Below are 15,633 nucleotides of genomic sequence, written 5' to 3'. Positions count from 1 at the left end.
TCTTGATGTAAAAGAATGCTAACATTGGGTTCAATATCTCACTCTGCTACAGTGACATACAGGTGCACTCCCGGACACTGTGACATCACTGCAGGGTGTGGTCACAGGTCACTTCTGGACACAGTCACACTCCTGCTGGGTTCGGTCAGAGATGAAACTTTCAAAATAAAGTGTTCTGTCAGTGTGGATGGAGGCCTTAGAGGTTAATGTAAGGGTTTGTTCTTACAAAAATATTTAATTCAACTGATAATGGGCCAAAGCCAATTTGCAACAAATATGCATGTAGCAGGGTTTGATGTTTAGTTTCTGGTTCTTCTATTAGTGCAGCAGAATGACCATTTTCGTTCTCTTCAAGCAGAAAGGGACAGTAATAGTGTGCCTCTTAATTGCTCTGTTAATTCAACCATGGATAAATAGTAATGCTTACAGCTTATAATTCACGAGAGAACAGCATTGAGTTTCTCCACTAAAAAAGAGGCATTTAGATCTTATTTTAGTGTAGTTGCACAAACATGCTCATCTTTACAGTGCCGCATTGAGATCCTAAAGCTGATGTAATGCACATCACCCTGAAACTGGTGGAGGGGGATGTCATTATGTCAAGTATTTTCCTAATGCTAAGCCTAAACTCTATTCAAACCTGTTACAAAAAAACACACTGGATCAACAGAGGCAATAGTAACATCATTGTTCATCCCTGGCGAGTGCACGCTGCAGGCTTCATGTGGCCATGCCCACTACTTACACTGTGAGATTCTGTCTGCAGCTGCCCACCATTCAGTTTTCATCAGCCGGGTGGCAAACGCTGATGAGGTCATTGCAATATAGCATCTGTAGGAACAAGTGCCCTGTATTTGTCATTGACTCTCATTCATATCAGATGAAGGAGCAGCTCTTGGGAGTGCATCATACATGTGGATGAAACTCCAAACTAAAAGAATAAGCCCCACAGAAAATCTGATCTGCACACACGTGAAATATAAGCTTGTTATGCCTCTTATGGCTGATGAGGTGAGCCAAAACATATCATGGCATCATAGTGGAATTTCAGCTCTCGAATGAAGACAGTGTTGGGCAGTTGATGTGTAAATTACTCTATCTCTCAAACAGGAAGTGTAAAAAGGTCAGTATGACGTTTTTTTCTCAGTGGGACTCACATGATGGTTAGAGACTTCCTCCACTCGTGTGCTGCGATCCCTTAAAAGAGAAGAAACCCTCATAAACAACCGAGGCTTTTATTTTGTAATATTCATTTATTGTTCAATAAAAATAGATTTTAAAAAAGTGACGTGATGTCTCCTTCATGACTTCGCCTGATGGATCTGCCAACAGCTCCTTGTAAACATGGGGCTTTACTATATTTTTCGACTGGAAAGGGAATTCAAAACCACCCTCTTCCCCCTTTAGCATAATCTTAAGACAGACTCCTGCCTATAACTTCACTGACCTTTGACCTCAGTAGTGATGACAGCCCCACATTCACCTACTTTCACATTTCGGGCAGATACAGTACATTCAATCCCTGGTCTTTGTTCGTCTATGTACATGGTTCGGTTTCTTTGTTGTATTTTTTTTGTTTTTGCAGTTGGCCCTTGTAAAAACGGCTTTTAACAACGTGTATAAAGAAGACATCTAAGCGCTAACACAACAGTTCAAGCCATTAGTGAAACCAATTACAACTTATAACATCTTAAGACATCTTTATACAGTAGTTACACGTTAACACATCTTTGAAAGTGTAAGGAAACTAAACTCTGTAAACACTTTGAGAGACGCCACCGTTAACTCCCCCCCTGCGACAGGTTCCACAACATCCTGTGAACCTGGAATGCTACAGTGCTACCCATCGGACTCCCCTGACTCTTTTGGACCTTTCTGGTGCTACATTTGGAGATGCTGCAGGTAATTTTAACAGTATGACGTTGCTGAGCTTGTGCTGATGCTTTACAGCCAGGAAAGGTAGTTATCATATGCTGAAAAACAGTTGATAGGGAAAAAAAAACATAAAACACAACAGCCTGCAGTTTGACATGTGGAGCAATATGTGGAGTTTCACAGACTGTACTGTGTGAACAGAGAAATTGAATTTTGGCATAGGTTCCCAAAAATTACCTCATAAGGATGGTTTAGATTGTTAAGAGGCCTTATTTGTTGTGTAGTTAGAATTAATGTGGTTCATCCCAAAAGTACCTGCATCAGTGTGATGGTGATTGAGGTAATCCACAGATTAGAGACTCTCTACTGAACGCTACGACTTGCAAGGCAAGGGTCCCACAACCCATCAGGGTAGACAAACTACTGTAGCACTACTGCTCTTGACCTAGGCCCATTCCTATTTCTACCCCTTAAATCTTCCACTTGGTATTGAGTGCCCTCATTTGCGAGATAACCCTTGATGAGAGAAGTGAGAAATATTAGGGTAGAGATCTTTCCCTAAGAAATGGGACACCACTTCATGCGTCATCATGCGCAGTAGCGACGCAAGATACCGGTAGTCATTCAGGTTTGAAAATGCTGGCTCCAGCGCTTGTGTTGTGGCGGGTGCTATGTTTATTCTTCTCCATCTGATGAATCAACGGAGAAGAAATGCTGACAACAGGAGGCGCCTACTATGTCTTCTAGTTCTGATCGATTTTGTTCGGGTAAGTTGATTTGTTTAAATATTTTGATGCTGTGTTCAACTGAGTTGCTGATGAGTTTACACTAGTCCAACCATCTGTTGTTTGTATAGCCTACATTCCGATTGTACAGTAACAAATTGTTTTCCAAAACTTGCTGACTTCGCAAGGTGTTCTGGGAAATTTCATCTTCCACTCCCTTGGAATCTATGGCATGTTTTAAGTGCTGGAAACCACTTCCACTACCTCAATTCTGTTTTGGGACATCACTAGCCTAAACGTGAATGCGCATAACCAAGTGCAAGTGGGTATTTCTAGGGGAAGTGTGGGTATTGGGACAGGCCCCTAATGTGCTAGCATCTTTACTGCAGACTAACCACAGTGTTATCTAACAGACCACAATGAAGCCCCTTTTCCACCAAATTAGCTCTGGTTCTGTTCAGGATTCATGGGACCATGGTGCTATCTTGCAAACAGGTTTGCATTTCCACCAGTTTTGAGCCAAACCATTGTAATCAAGGATGTGTCATAATGTGTCACTTGGGGTGCTTTCAGACCTAGAGTTCACTTGCTTTGGTCCGAATTAGGGACTAATTTTGTTACAAAGCTGCATAATTGCCTAGAGTTGGTTCGTGTTCTCACGGCAGCATTTACAAGCTGACCAGATCAAATGCCTTGCGCGAGGAAGCTGCTCTTGATTGGTTAGAATTTCCATGTGGGAAAAATCCAGGAAGTAAACAAAACGTTGAAGAAGAGTACACTTGCAAGATAAATGTGACACTTTCTAATGTCACAATGGAGGGACAACTACGTAGGCTTATTTTAGTGCTGGTCATCATGTACTTATATTGCTGTCATTGTTCATTTTAGGCAAACCATACAGTTTGAAAATGAGGCATCAGACTGCGCCGAATGCACATATTAAGGCAGTACAGGAGGAGGTGCACATTAATAATCCTCCAGGACTGTAACATGCTCAGGTATAACCCAAACAATGTGTAATGTGACTGCAGTTGATTCGGATTGAGGTCGGAACACAATCTCACCACAAACGAACCGCACCAGAGGTCATTTGTAACTGGACCGAGACCACCTCTTCAAGAAGGTCTTGGTCCGGTTGTGTTTGTGGGAACCTGAGTGCGATTGTTGTGTTCACACCTGCCCAAATGAACCGCACTTATGGGGCAAACAACTTGAATTTGATTGAACGGAACCAAACAGAGCAGGTGTGAAAGCACCCTTAGATACTTCTGGGTCACTTCCTAAGCAATAAAGATGATTTGACTGCAGCCATAATGTCATATTTTGGCCGGAGGTGGTTTGCTACAAGTGTGTAGATTTTATATTTGACATTTTGCGTTTACTATTCTCCATCTGTCACATACATTGCAGGTCAAAGTGGTTTGTTTGGGGCTAAAACATATATTTTATCCATGTTATAGTTAAGTTCTTTCATATATAACTTCATTTTAACAGTTCAGAAGACAGTCTGGTTTATACAATATGTTACTTTGCTGGCAAACACTGGGCCTCTTAACAACTCAAGTCATCCTTCTCACACTGGAATCCCTTTGGGAGACCCTGCTCTAGACTGGCGGGCACCATTTTCTGATCCATCTGGGAATACCACTGAACCAAACACAACAAAACACTGAACTGGTTAACTTTTAGCACAGCATGAACTACAGTACTTGAGATGTACTCGGCACAATTCTGGAAGGTTTACATGCTTTTCCCCAACTATCAGAGAAACAAAGAGTCAAGTATTGCTTGTGTTTTCTCTGCTGTGAAAATCCAAATTGGCTGGTTTCATTTTGTTTCCTCACAAGATGTGTATTTGTTAGCTACACTACGACTGAGACTACTATACAGAGAATGTGTTGCTGCAAAAGGAGGAAAAGAGCACCAGAGAGCCAGTGCCAGGTTGTGAAAGATGCAGCCTCCACCCTCCTCCTCCTCCTCCTCGCCCTCTCTCGCTTTCACTCACTATCAAGCTCTCTCTCCCTTGCTTGGCTGCTTTGCTACCAGACAGCACAGTGGCCAAGAGCAGTTGAGTGACAGGCTGACGGGCCAAATCGTCGGGCCGATTGCGTCCCCAAGCGGAGACGCCAGCCCCCCTCTGTACTCCTCTCTTCCTTCCTGCCCTCTGGGCCGGCTCCAGAGCCCACATCCTGGGAACATGGGGCCGGGCGGCTGCAGCCGACAGCTCTTTGGGAATGACACAATGAGAGAGTTCATAGGAAAAGCCGTGTCCGCGTGTGGCTGGGGAGGATGATGCCGGCCATGTCGTTTTGGCAATGTGCGCGGCCCAATGTGCCGGCGTCAATCATGCCAGAAGTCAAATTGACGCTCCATTAATCTTGCTCTGCATCACAATCTTTTCCCCAAATGATTTCTGACAGCACAAAACTGTGTTCTCTTTGTTCCATTTTGTTATTGTTCATTTGGTGTCCATATGAGGGTCTCTGATGTTCATAAAAAAGAAAGGTCCTACGTACGGGAGAACACATTTCATGGAAACAGAAGCTTTTCAGATAACAAGAACAAAGCAGAAAATATGATATGTCGTAGCTGCAGTTGTGGACGCTAACACCACAGTGAGAGAGAAAACAGTGTAGAATTTAGGAGCCTGTTTGTACAAATGTAACAGTTCCTTCATTTCCATACACATTTTTCCAAGGATACTCCACTGCACATGGCATGAGCTCTGAATTGTTTTCTTGATTTTGTTCTCTCTCCTGGAAGTGTCACACTGTGGTGGCCCGGCTGTGTTTGAGCGCTAGTGGTGAATACTCCTTAATGCGAACGCACAGTTTGCCCCTCAGCCAAGGGTTTTGGAGCTCCAGGGGACAGAAATCATCCTGAAGCCACTTTTCTCTATTGTCCACCACCAGCACCAGGCCAAAGTGCTTCAGCTGCTCAGGACTGTAGTACACACACTGCTCCTGTTCACCACCGCCTCCGCTGCCATTGAGAATGCGCCGCGACACAACGTTCATCTCTTGCACAACTAGCTGGACCATCTCCCGCGCTGACGTTCCTGGTGTTACACAAAGCTGAAACACAGGAGGAAAGGTGTCACAAACACAACAACAGTTTAAAGGTGAATTGCTTCAACATGTCAAGATGTACCTTAACACTGGTCTCCTTTGGCAGGCCTGTGCGATACTGCGGGTACACTCTGAGTGTGGCGTGACAGCCTTTCCTGAGGGCAGCAGGGGATGGTGAGGATAGTCTCTGTGTGCCGCTGTCCTCTGATAAGGTACGTGCTGGTGGAAGATGCGGTAGGCAGCGCTCAGCCGAGCAACAGCGGTCCACCGATGAGGGTCTGTGCCATCTCCGCTGTGGTGAGGTGGAGGGCGAGGGGCAAGTTGTGTGGTAGGAGTAAGGCTGGTGGGCTGAGGTGGCGGAGGGGAACTCAAGGCTGCTGGTTCTCACACAGAAGGCCTGTCTTTTCTCTGTAATGTGCAACAGCTCGATCTGCCTGCTGGGCAGGATGAAGTCACTGTCAAACAGCTCCGGGACCCCCCTTCGTCTATCCCCTCCACACCGACCTCCTCCACCACACCGCTCGCTTTCCCTCCCGTGCTGCGGTTCCGAGGCTTGGAGGACATCTGGCGTGGAATCCCTTAGCGCCCCGCCTCCGCGTCCACCGCTATTGAGACACATCCCTCCAGAGCTGCTTCCGTCACTACGCAGGAAACCACGAGGCTCCAGTGGCGCATTAGATGAGAGGGGTGAGGGGGGCAAGAGGTCCAGCTCACGAGGACTCTGGGCACGACTGGAGTCGTAGTCGCTGTCAGTGGTGAGGAAGACCTCAGAGGAGCCTTCCTCATCTGACAGTCCAGCAAAATCTGAAGAACGTGAGAAAAAATACTTATTGATGGTGTGTAATTATAGCAAAACACTATCAAACTCCTGCATGTTAAAGGAATAGTTCAGATCTTTTGAAGTAGGGTTGAATGAGGCACTTATCCAGAGTCAGTGTAGTACATACAGTAGATGTCAATCGGCATGCCCTCAGTTTGGAGAAGCAGACAGGAGTACAGACACAGAAGCTAAGCAATGTACTGCTATGGAGGGGTCAGCTACAAAATTCAATTTAAAAAAATCAATATCATGTAGGAGCTCCAAACTGGGAGTGTGCTGATCGCCATCTTCTGTAGGTAATACACTGACTATGGATAGGTCCCTCCCACTTCAGGTAATCCAAACTATCCCTTTATGTAATTTTTGTGGCATATGAAATCCCGTATATAGCCACAGTATCCGACATGTTTCTGTTCTAAGAGTTGATTCTGACCTGAGTGCTTGCGGCAGGGTTCTGGTGAAGGTATGGGGGAGGGCATGAAATCTGGCTGAGAGGAGGTGGAGGGAGGCTTGTCCGGCAACGTTTCCTTGGAGAAGTCAATTATCCAGCTTATAGATATGCCTCCTGTTGGCTGCTTGTAGCGGGCATACTGTAAGGCGTCCATGATCCACCTCGCATCACGCCAAACCTCCTCCATTTGCTGTCGTACAGTCAACAAGATATATTGTATTACTGGATCCATCTGAATCCATCTACCATGCAAATACTAGTTCAACAGTATATACAATCCAAACATTTAATGTATGCTCCAGCTGTGTTACCTGCATGTGTTCCTGGACTTGCTGGTGTTTCTTCTTAGCAGCAAGGAGCTCGGCCTCAGAGAAGGCCTCCCTCAGCGCCTGCTGGGACATGAGGGACTCCAGCTCCAGCAAAGCTGATACTCTGCAGTACTGGCCAATGAAACTGGGGCAATAAGCATTAAAGTGGACTGTGGGGAAAAGGGAATCCAACAAGAAAAAAAAAAAGGAAATGTAAAACACTGTGCCATTAAATACAAGAACATATACTGTAAATTTGGACACGGCAGTTGGTGTCAAATTTCCCATTTCTGCCAAAATCTTTATATACTGACCTAGCTCAAAGATCTGCAGGGGCAGGGTGAGGAAGCCTGAGCGGGGAGAGTATGGGTTATTCTGACCAGGAGCTGTGCACACTTCATCTGAGGGTGGCAGGAGGAGCAGGAAGGACACTTTCTCCCCAAATTCCACCACCTCCTGGCTGTAGATACGGAAGTCCTGCACCTATAGACACACAAAGACAGGTGATGTCAGTGGGCTTTTGAAACCAAAGGAACCTACAGTATGTAAGGAAGTCTAACTCTAACTTAAAGCAGTGACAGAATACTGACATCATGTCCACTTAGAATACTTCACCCACAAAATGACTACTTGTAAATTAATTAGTCCTGCCATGTGCTCCCCAATCAATCAACATGACAAGACTAATTAATTTACAAATGGTCATTCTGTGGGTGAAGTATCCCATTAATATGTATGCAATGCTCTTTTGTTCCAAAATTACAACAATCAAGACCATTTACTTGAACTCTCCTTCTTGTCTTTAATAGATGCACTTATTCTTACGGTTATTTCAGCTCTTATTTGATAAATAGAAGTAAAGACTGAGTTCCTGGATGCACTCAAACCACGGAAGTCACAGTTATGGGGGTATGGATCACAGACCAGGACCGCGAGGCCACCATGAAGTCAATTTTTCACTCATTTAAGTATTTTGAAAGTTGAACAAGAGGCTCCAACTCCAACAGTGGAATGAGAAGTAAGAAATACTGCAACTGCTTGGTTTGCTGTAATTAGGGGTTATTGCATATCACTAATACAGTGTTTGTCTCTTTTGGGGAGCGGGTCAAGAGAAAAACTATCTTACTGTTAAAGTCATAATTGTTGTTTTTAAACCTTTTTTAACATCCGTCCCCTCTGGAAACAAACAAAGTTTCAGTTTGACATTCTGATGACAGTCTAATCTATCGATACATATATTAATGGTCATGTTCATATTCGACTTTTCATGGTGCAGTCGTTGAGCCAGTTGGAACAGTGGGTGGTAAAAGGTTAAAGTCAAACGGACAATGATTGCCATTGTGCTGGAATTCAAACCATGTTCTTTTACAGAAATCATGTAGAATTAGTGGTCTAACCAGAACTGGCTCAATACCCATTGGGATCATTTTGCTTTGAGCTCTTGCTACTGCTTGCCTCTGGAACTTGGCTGGAAATCTTTCGAGGAGTTTCAACTGGTTCCATGATATCAGTCAAAATCAGTCGACATAAAATGCTTTTGCTTTTGGTAAAGAAATGGTTGTAAATCTCACTGAAGGATGGACAAAGACACACTGTTTCAGGCTGACTCTGACCTGATTGCCAGGGACATTAATGTGTGCCATCAGGTCCTTGATGGCGCTGCGTAGGTCCTGTAAGAGGCGATGCGGAGCGCTCTGTTCTTCGCGGTCCATTTCCAACGACTCCTCCAGAGAGGTGAGAGCCTGCAGCCACTGCCACTCCTCTCTGAAACCGACACACAAACACAACACAAACTCACAGGGATGCTATAAAGGGAGCATCGGTCCAAGTCGAAGGCATCATTGTCAGTGTTTCGTACACTGAGACTTCTACTGTATATTCAGACGTCTGGTAGAAACTCATCAAGAACCAACATACACTTTTCAACCTGGACCCCATTTTGCCATGTTTTTGTGTCTAAGTGACTAATGGGAACAACAGTTTTTGAACTTGGTCCAGTATTGAGCGAGAGGGCAGCTGCCGCCGCCACCCGTGAAACAGATTAAAATGCAATCTTTGGGGCAATGGTGCGTACGTAGTCAATGTACGTCCACTAAAAGTGCTTGTTTCTGTCACTGACAGGCTCAGATTATTATTTATAAGCGTCTGAAAGAAAAGTAATGTCTTTCTTTACCTTTCACTTAATGTGGTCTGTTTGTTACTGTATTCCTGCCGCAACTCAATTCCTGTGACTTTAGAACAAGACTTCTCCTTGAGCGAGACTTGGTTATACAATGACAAACTGACCGGATCAGGTGAAAGGTAAAGAAAAATATTTATAATAACAATCTGAGCCTGTCAGTGCCAAAAACAAGCACTTTTTGTGGACGTACATTGATGGTGGGGTATTGCCCCAAAGATTACATTGCAAACCATTTTGCTGCTGGCAGTAGCCGTCTCGCTCAATACTGGACCAGTTTCAAAACTTGTTGTTCCCATTAGTTGTTTAAGCCCTATTCGCACAGGACTAGTATTACCTGGAGACCTCATGTGACTTAGAAATTACACCCCCATGTCTGTGTTTCCTGTGGTGCATTTGTATGGGATAAGCGAGTCCATATTTTACTCATACTGACATTACTGACATCCCCCAGATATCATGTGCACAGTCATTCGCAACTTCACTCTACACAACACAGAAACACTAAACAGCACTAATAGCGATGATGTACAGTGTTGACCTCCTTTTTTTCTTTTTAAATGTGGGTTACACAAACAGAACCGATTCTGCCACACATTGTTACACTATCCATCTCATTCAAGATATCGCCCTTCTGATGGATTTGACCTCACTCTTTCTGCAAACGGGTCTCTAAACTGTGTAGCGAGATATGCCCCTTGAACCAAATATGCTCTCAAAACTTTCATTTATAATGGCCAACCCAGCCTTTGTAATTCTCGCGAAGGGAAGAGGCGAAACCAAAAACCATAATAATATTAGCACACGACCTCTGTATTTGGCAAAATGTGGTAGGTCATTTGCTGTGGAATCTTTACTTGACAAATTACAGACTGTGGCATGGTGGTGCAGTGGTTAGAATTGTCTCCTCACAGCAAGAGGATTCCTGGTTTGAACCTGGGGTTGGGGGATTCAAATTCTGGGGTGGGGGAGCCCCTCTGTGCGGAGTTTGCATGTTCTCCCCGTGTACTCCAGCTTCCTCCCACAGTGCAAAGACATGCAGGTTAATTGGTGACTCTAAATTAGCCATAGGTGTGAATGTGAGTGTGAATGGTTGTCTGTCTCTATGTGTCAGCCCTGTGATAGTCTGGAGACCTGTCCAGGGTGTACCCCGCCTCTCGCCCAATGTCAGCTGGGATAGGCTCCAGCCCCCCAGTGACCCCCAACAGAAAATGAATGAATGAATGAAATTACTGATATGGCAGATTCCAATGGAATTAAGATCACAGACAATTCTGCAAATATTACAAATCACATGAAAAGTTTCCTTTAAGTTGTACATGATCCCCACCTGGACACGTTGCTATTGTCCCGAATTTTGGTGTGACAGAGGACATTGGGGAGTTTCTGGGGCACCAACGCTCTGATCTGCTCCACTGATGTACACAGCTTCAGGTAGCCCAGGTATAAACCTGGAGATAACATCTTCCTGCTCCGCCTGTGATATGCCAGCTTCTCCTGGGGAACAGCAGGTGGAGAGAGATAAGTAAGAGGTGTGCATGACAGTGTCGACTGGGGTTGACTGTGTGGTGACACTGATTCTAATTTTGTCTCTTTAAGCGACCTCACATTCATCTAAATGATGTTGTTTTCATGTTTTGCTGCTGTTAGTCCCTCAGAGACTTCAGTCTCAAGTCCTTCCAACATGTTTAGAGTGGAAGTCAGCACGGCAAAAAAGCCCATCAGCACATTTTTATGTATTTCATCATACAATTTGTTCATAACTGGCCACAAAACAAATATTTCAGTGAAATGTGGTTTTGCCGAAGGGAGTCTCCACCATTGTTTTGGAACCACAAGGCCAAACCGACTTACACTTGAGACAAAACAGCATTGCTACAATAGTATCAAGTTTACCGGGCTATATAGACAAAATCAACTTGTGGTTCAGTTCCAGATTGTGGTCGCCGTGAACAAAACAGCCACACAGCATTAGTTACAAAACACAAAACAACAACAATTAGTGAGATTATCATCATCACGTCCACAATGCTGAAATTCAAATGTAGCCTTCCAATATTCACTGCCTGAACAAGCAGCCTTTAAAAACAGAGTGACTGAGATGATTAACATTCATGTTGGGTTGGCATGGATCCAAGATTTGACCTGAAATTTGGTTTTTAATTAATCTGTTGGCAAGCAGATTAAATATTTGTCTTTACAAAGGAGGTGACAAATGGAAGAAGAGAGTCATGATGATTAATGTTTGTCTAAATAAAGAGTGTCTGCACATGCAGCTCTCATAATTGGAAGCACATTTCAATTTACAGTCCTATTGTTTCAGCCACGGAGCCTCGTGTTTGCTGGTTTTCTGTGAATGAGAGTTGAAAGACATTAGAGCGATACCAATAGATAAACGTTTTCCAGTTTTTTGGAGGCATTTTGTTGTTGACAAAACGCCTTACACTACGCCGTTTCGTTTTGTTAAATCTCCAGTTAACAAAAAATTCGAAGAATGAGCCTGATAAAAACCACAACCACTGCTGACAAACCCTCGTACCATTCCTAACTGCCGTGGAAGCAGCCTGTCTCCAAAACAAAAGCAAAAATAACCCATTTTCCAAAACTGAACTCACGACCAATCCCTGCCCGCCTATTCCTGTGGGACTCACGTGCAGTGTGATGAGAAGCATGTCCAAGGCGGTGGGCTCTTCGGGGGAAGAGATAGACTTGCGTTGGAGTTGGAGTTTGCAAAGCTGCGTCCAGTGAACCCCGTCCAGGTTTGGACAAGCGTTCATGTCCTTCAGGAGCACCAGCAGTGCGTTACCATGCTTGTCTTTGATTGGCTCATAATATACCTGACCAAGGTCCTGGGTTCCCAGCATACCCTGAGGAAGGACATCAGATTTGTTTAGTGCACTGCCACAATTTCCTACATCATAGCCCTGAAAGTTTGTGACACTGAGGGCAATGTGTACTACCTGTAGAAGGGAGACAGCCTGCAGCATCTTGAGGCGTGTCTGCAGTGTGCAGGAACAGGACGACTGGGAAGGGCTGAGACACTGCTGCAGCCAGGGAATCTCTTCCCATAGATAGGATACCTGAAACATGGATTGAATATACACATGCAAATGTTTAGCATTATCTTATAAATTCCTGTAGTTTTTTATCAGTTATATGATGATTGTATGAATGGGTTTGCATCGACTGTCTGACAAATATATCAAAGTTTGTTGCTGTATGCTTCTTTCTAGCTTTCTGTTTTACTCTCTGTCTGTCTGTCTGTCTGTCTCTGTACCTTGGTAAACCAGAGGAAGTCCTGCATGAGGGAGCTGGAGTAAGAGTCTTCAACCTCCACAATAGGAATCTGGTCCTCTGGAGTCACCAACACATTATCATCTCTGTAGAGTATGGTTGTCAGGTACAGACCTCTGGAAAGTAACATGGAAAAAGTATACGTTACTGTAGAAAGACTACAGCACTGAGGGGGTGACTATCAAAATGATACAGCTTCACACAACTCTTCCTTCCACAACTTTTGTGCTATCTTGCCTCGGTGTTTGAAGGTGTTTTAATTTGATGGGATTGCATTGATGCTTACACTGGTCTGCACCTCGTTGTGTGTGTGTTCTCAAAGTAAGAAAGTATCAAAATGATTACATTTCATTAGAGATGTGATATTTAAGTCAGTTTTTTGTATGCCTTTTTTGAAATTATCATTGGAAATGATGCATTTTATTGTTCTTTTTGCTGCAGAAACTCGCAATACGAGACAGTGACACTTTTGCTCCCTTGCTTCTCTTCACTGGAGTTACCTCCCTAGGCTGTCGCCACCCTCTGCCCACATCTAGAGTTTGGAAATGCAGTTGAAGGGGCTGAACTTTCTGTCTGCACATTGTCACCCTCTCTGTCTGTGTGCAGTCCTCATCTTTCTCCTCGTCATCATCATCCACCTTAATATTACTATCTGACCTTTTGAAATTAAGCTATCTTTGATATGAAATGATTCTGTGCACCCTGTTCCTCTTTTGCTGCGTATATATCTGTCCCGCAGGTTACACCACATTCTCTTCACTGCTTCTTGGTCAATCATCTCTCTAAAGCAGTGACTCACAAACATGTCAAGTTTGTAAAAAACACACTTTATTTTGAAGTACAGTGAATTTCCGGCACAGAGCTTTTATTTTGAAGTGCCGCTCCCTGCTGGTCAGCTACATGATAAAGACAGCAATCTAGCTCTATGACATGGCCAAATGCAAGTATGATGCTGAATGTATTGAACTGTTTGGACCTTGGACAAATGGCTAAGGAGAAATCTGGACCCCTTGGCTGAACCATTTGGGAACCACTGCTCTAAAGGCTCTGTCAGTCAGTGTGCAATGGTGATTGATACAACATAGGGGGATCAGGCTAGTTTTTAACATAACAAATACGGACTTAGTGTGCAACGGCCTTTGGACCCAACAGCTAGTTGCTGCCAAGAAAATCACTACACAGACAGTAGTATACTGTTACGATTCAGTTCAGGGGAGGTGGACCCAAAAGCAGATCAATAGGCAGGTTTGCAGTGTTCAACAGAAAGCGAGCTTTAATGTAGCTGATTCATAATTTTCAAAAAAGGCAGGCAACTCAAAAAACCATCTAGGAGCAGAGACAAAATCAAAACTAAAATAAAACAGCTAGGAACAGAAATGAAGACTGGGGATGGATGCAGGAGCAAGCACAAGTAAGCAGACATGAGCGGAGAGACTGACCAAGGACAAAGGACAATACACAGGCATATATACACAGAAGAATCACAAGGACGAGACACAGCTGGAGAAGGAAGACTTGGGCAAAAGGAGTGAAACAGGGATTGGAGCAGACAAGACTGATACAGAACAGGTGTGAAGGGAGGACTCAGGGAACAGGGAAGGACTAACGAGACAGGTGTGGCAGAAAACAGGCCGGAAAACGCACAAAGACAGGAAGTAAAACCACACATGACACATGAGGAGAGAAGCTACAGAATAAAACAGGAAACAGGTTAAATATGAGCTAAACAACATGAAACAATGAACACAAACTATTTTTGTATTTGTTCTTCTGTCCTGCACCCAGTATTTATCGTTTTTGGATGCATGTGCTGTTTTTTAGTCTTCAAGTTGGTCGAAATGAGCATTTACCTTTTCAAGCTTTTAACAAATTTGCTGGTGGGTTGGAAGAGGTGGCGGAGGCTTTTGGATACTGAGTGCTTCCTCCCTTGTGACGGAGCTTTGCACTGTTCTGTGTGGACAAGACAGAGACAAGAAAAAGACATCCGTTAATTCAATAGTAACAAAATAATTTGAATAAATATTCCGATGCTCTAAAGTCAGGGCACTTGTCAGAAGCTGTGGCCTGACTCTGATTGGCTGTCTGATTTTCTTGCTAACACCAATGAATACCTCTGTCCTGACAAACTCTAGAAACATCTCTTCCAGTGACAGGCCGTTACCTAATTGACAACAAACCTGACACGTCCAACAACACGGTCGGAGTGGAATGTTTTTCGACATTTCATGCGCTCCAGTGGCGCGGCACCATTTGACAGTCATGCTGGCTGCCAACAGCAGACTATGGGCCTTGAGGGAACCACTAGCTCTCCGCTCCCAGAGGGACACTAACTGTGTGTATATGTATGTGTGTGTGTGTTTACCTGCACATACTAAAGCTGCTGGAGCATGGCATGTCTTGAGCTACAGCCATACGAGTGGAGCCAAGGAGTAATTTGTGTGTGTGCGTCTGTATGTGTCTTAACCCTTTGCCACTCACTGACAGGGAGGTCAGTTAAGTCTGTGGGGACGTTTATTTTTAGTGGGCCTGGAGGGGGTTGGAGGCGAGAGAGGGAGGTGTGTGTATATATGCATGTGTGTGCGTTTGTGTGGGCGCCTGTTGATGAGATAACGCACCTCCCAACTCATTAGAAACCCTGAGTCCCAAACCCTTCACAGATTCCCTCTCCTCCCCTCCCCAGGTGATCTGACTCCAGCCCCAGGCCACTTAAAGTCAATAAATCCCCCCATTCAGGACCCGAAAAGAACTAATTTTCTCTTCAGGTGGACGAGTCGAGGTGGAGCAACAAGAAAAAACAGCACCCCTCGACCCCTCTCACCTCCCCAAATTTCTCTTTACTCGTGAGTCTGTTCGGCTCTAGTCCTCCTGGCCTCGGTCCCTGTTTGACACTGAGTAAGACAGACAAGTAGGGCT

At 44.4% G+C, this 15,633-nt stretch overlaps 1 protein-coding gene across 2 annotated transcripts in view; it reads right to left on the bottom strand.

The window, feature by feature from the left end:
• Positions 1 to 1,253: 1,253 nt before the first annotated feature.
• The window catches only part of LOC126400186 (ankyrin repeat and fibronectin type-III domain-containing protein 1), a 167,597-nt gene continuing 153,217 nt past the window's right edge, over positions 1,254 to 15,633 (bottom strand). For both annotated transcript variants that reach the window (XM_050060744.1, XM_050060745.1), the window contains 11 exons: positions 14,571 to 14,670; positions 12,704 to 12,836; positions 12,387 to 12,506; positions 12,078 to 12,293; positions 10,757 to 10,923; positions 8,861 to 9,011; positions 7,562 to 7,730; positions 7,251 to 7,417; positions 6,922 to 7,129; positions 5,751 to 6,472; positions 1,254 to 5,674 (listed from right to left, as the gene is read on the bottom strand). In XM_050060744.1, coding sequence (XP_049916701.1) covers positions 5,366 to 5,674; positions 5,751 to 6,472; positions 6,922 to 7,129; positions 7,251 to 7,417; positions 7,562 to 7,730; positions 8,861 to 9,011; positions 10,757 to 10,923; positions 12,078 to 12,293; positions 12,387 to 12,506; positions 12,704 to 12,836; positions 14,571 to 14,670 — 2,462 coding nt within the window. In that variant the 3' untranslated portion in view covers positions 1,254 to 5,365. The remainder of the gene's footprint in view (positions 5,675 to 5,750; positions 6,473 to 6,921; positions 7,130 to 7,250; positions 7,418 to 7,561; positions 7,731 to 8,860; positions 9,012 to 10,756; positions 10,924 to 12,077; positions 12,294 to 12,386; positions 12,507 to 12,703; positions 12,837 to 14,570; positions 14,671 to 15,633) is intronic.

Source organism: Epinephelus moara, chromosome 13, assembly GCF_006386435.1.
Source record: "Epinephelus moara isolate mb chromosome 13, YSFRI_EMoa_1.0, whole genome shotgun sequence".
Classification (NCBI taxonomy): Eukaryota; Metazoa; Chordata; class Actinopteri; order Perciformes; family Serranidae; genus Epinephelus; species Epinephelus moara.
The sequence above is the reverse complement of the archived record's forward strand: the minus strand, read 5'-3'. Positions and strand labels throughout refer to the sequence as shown.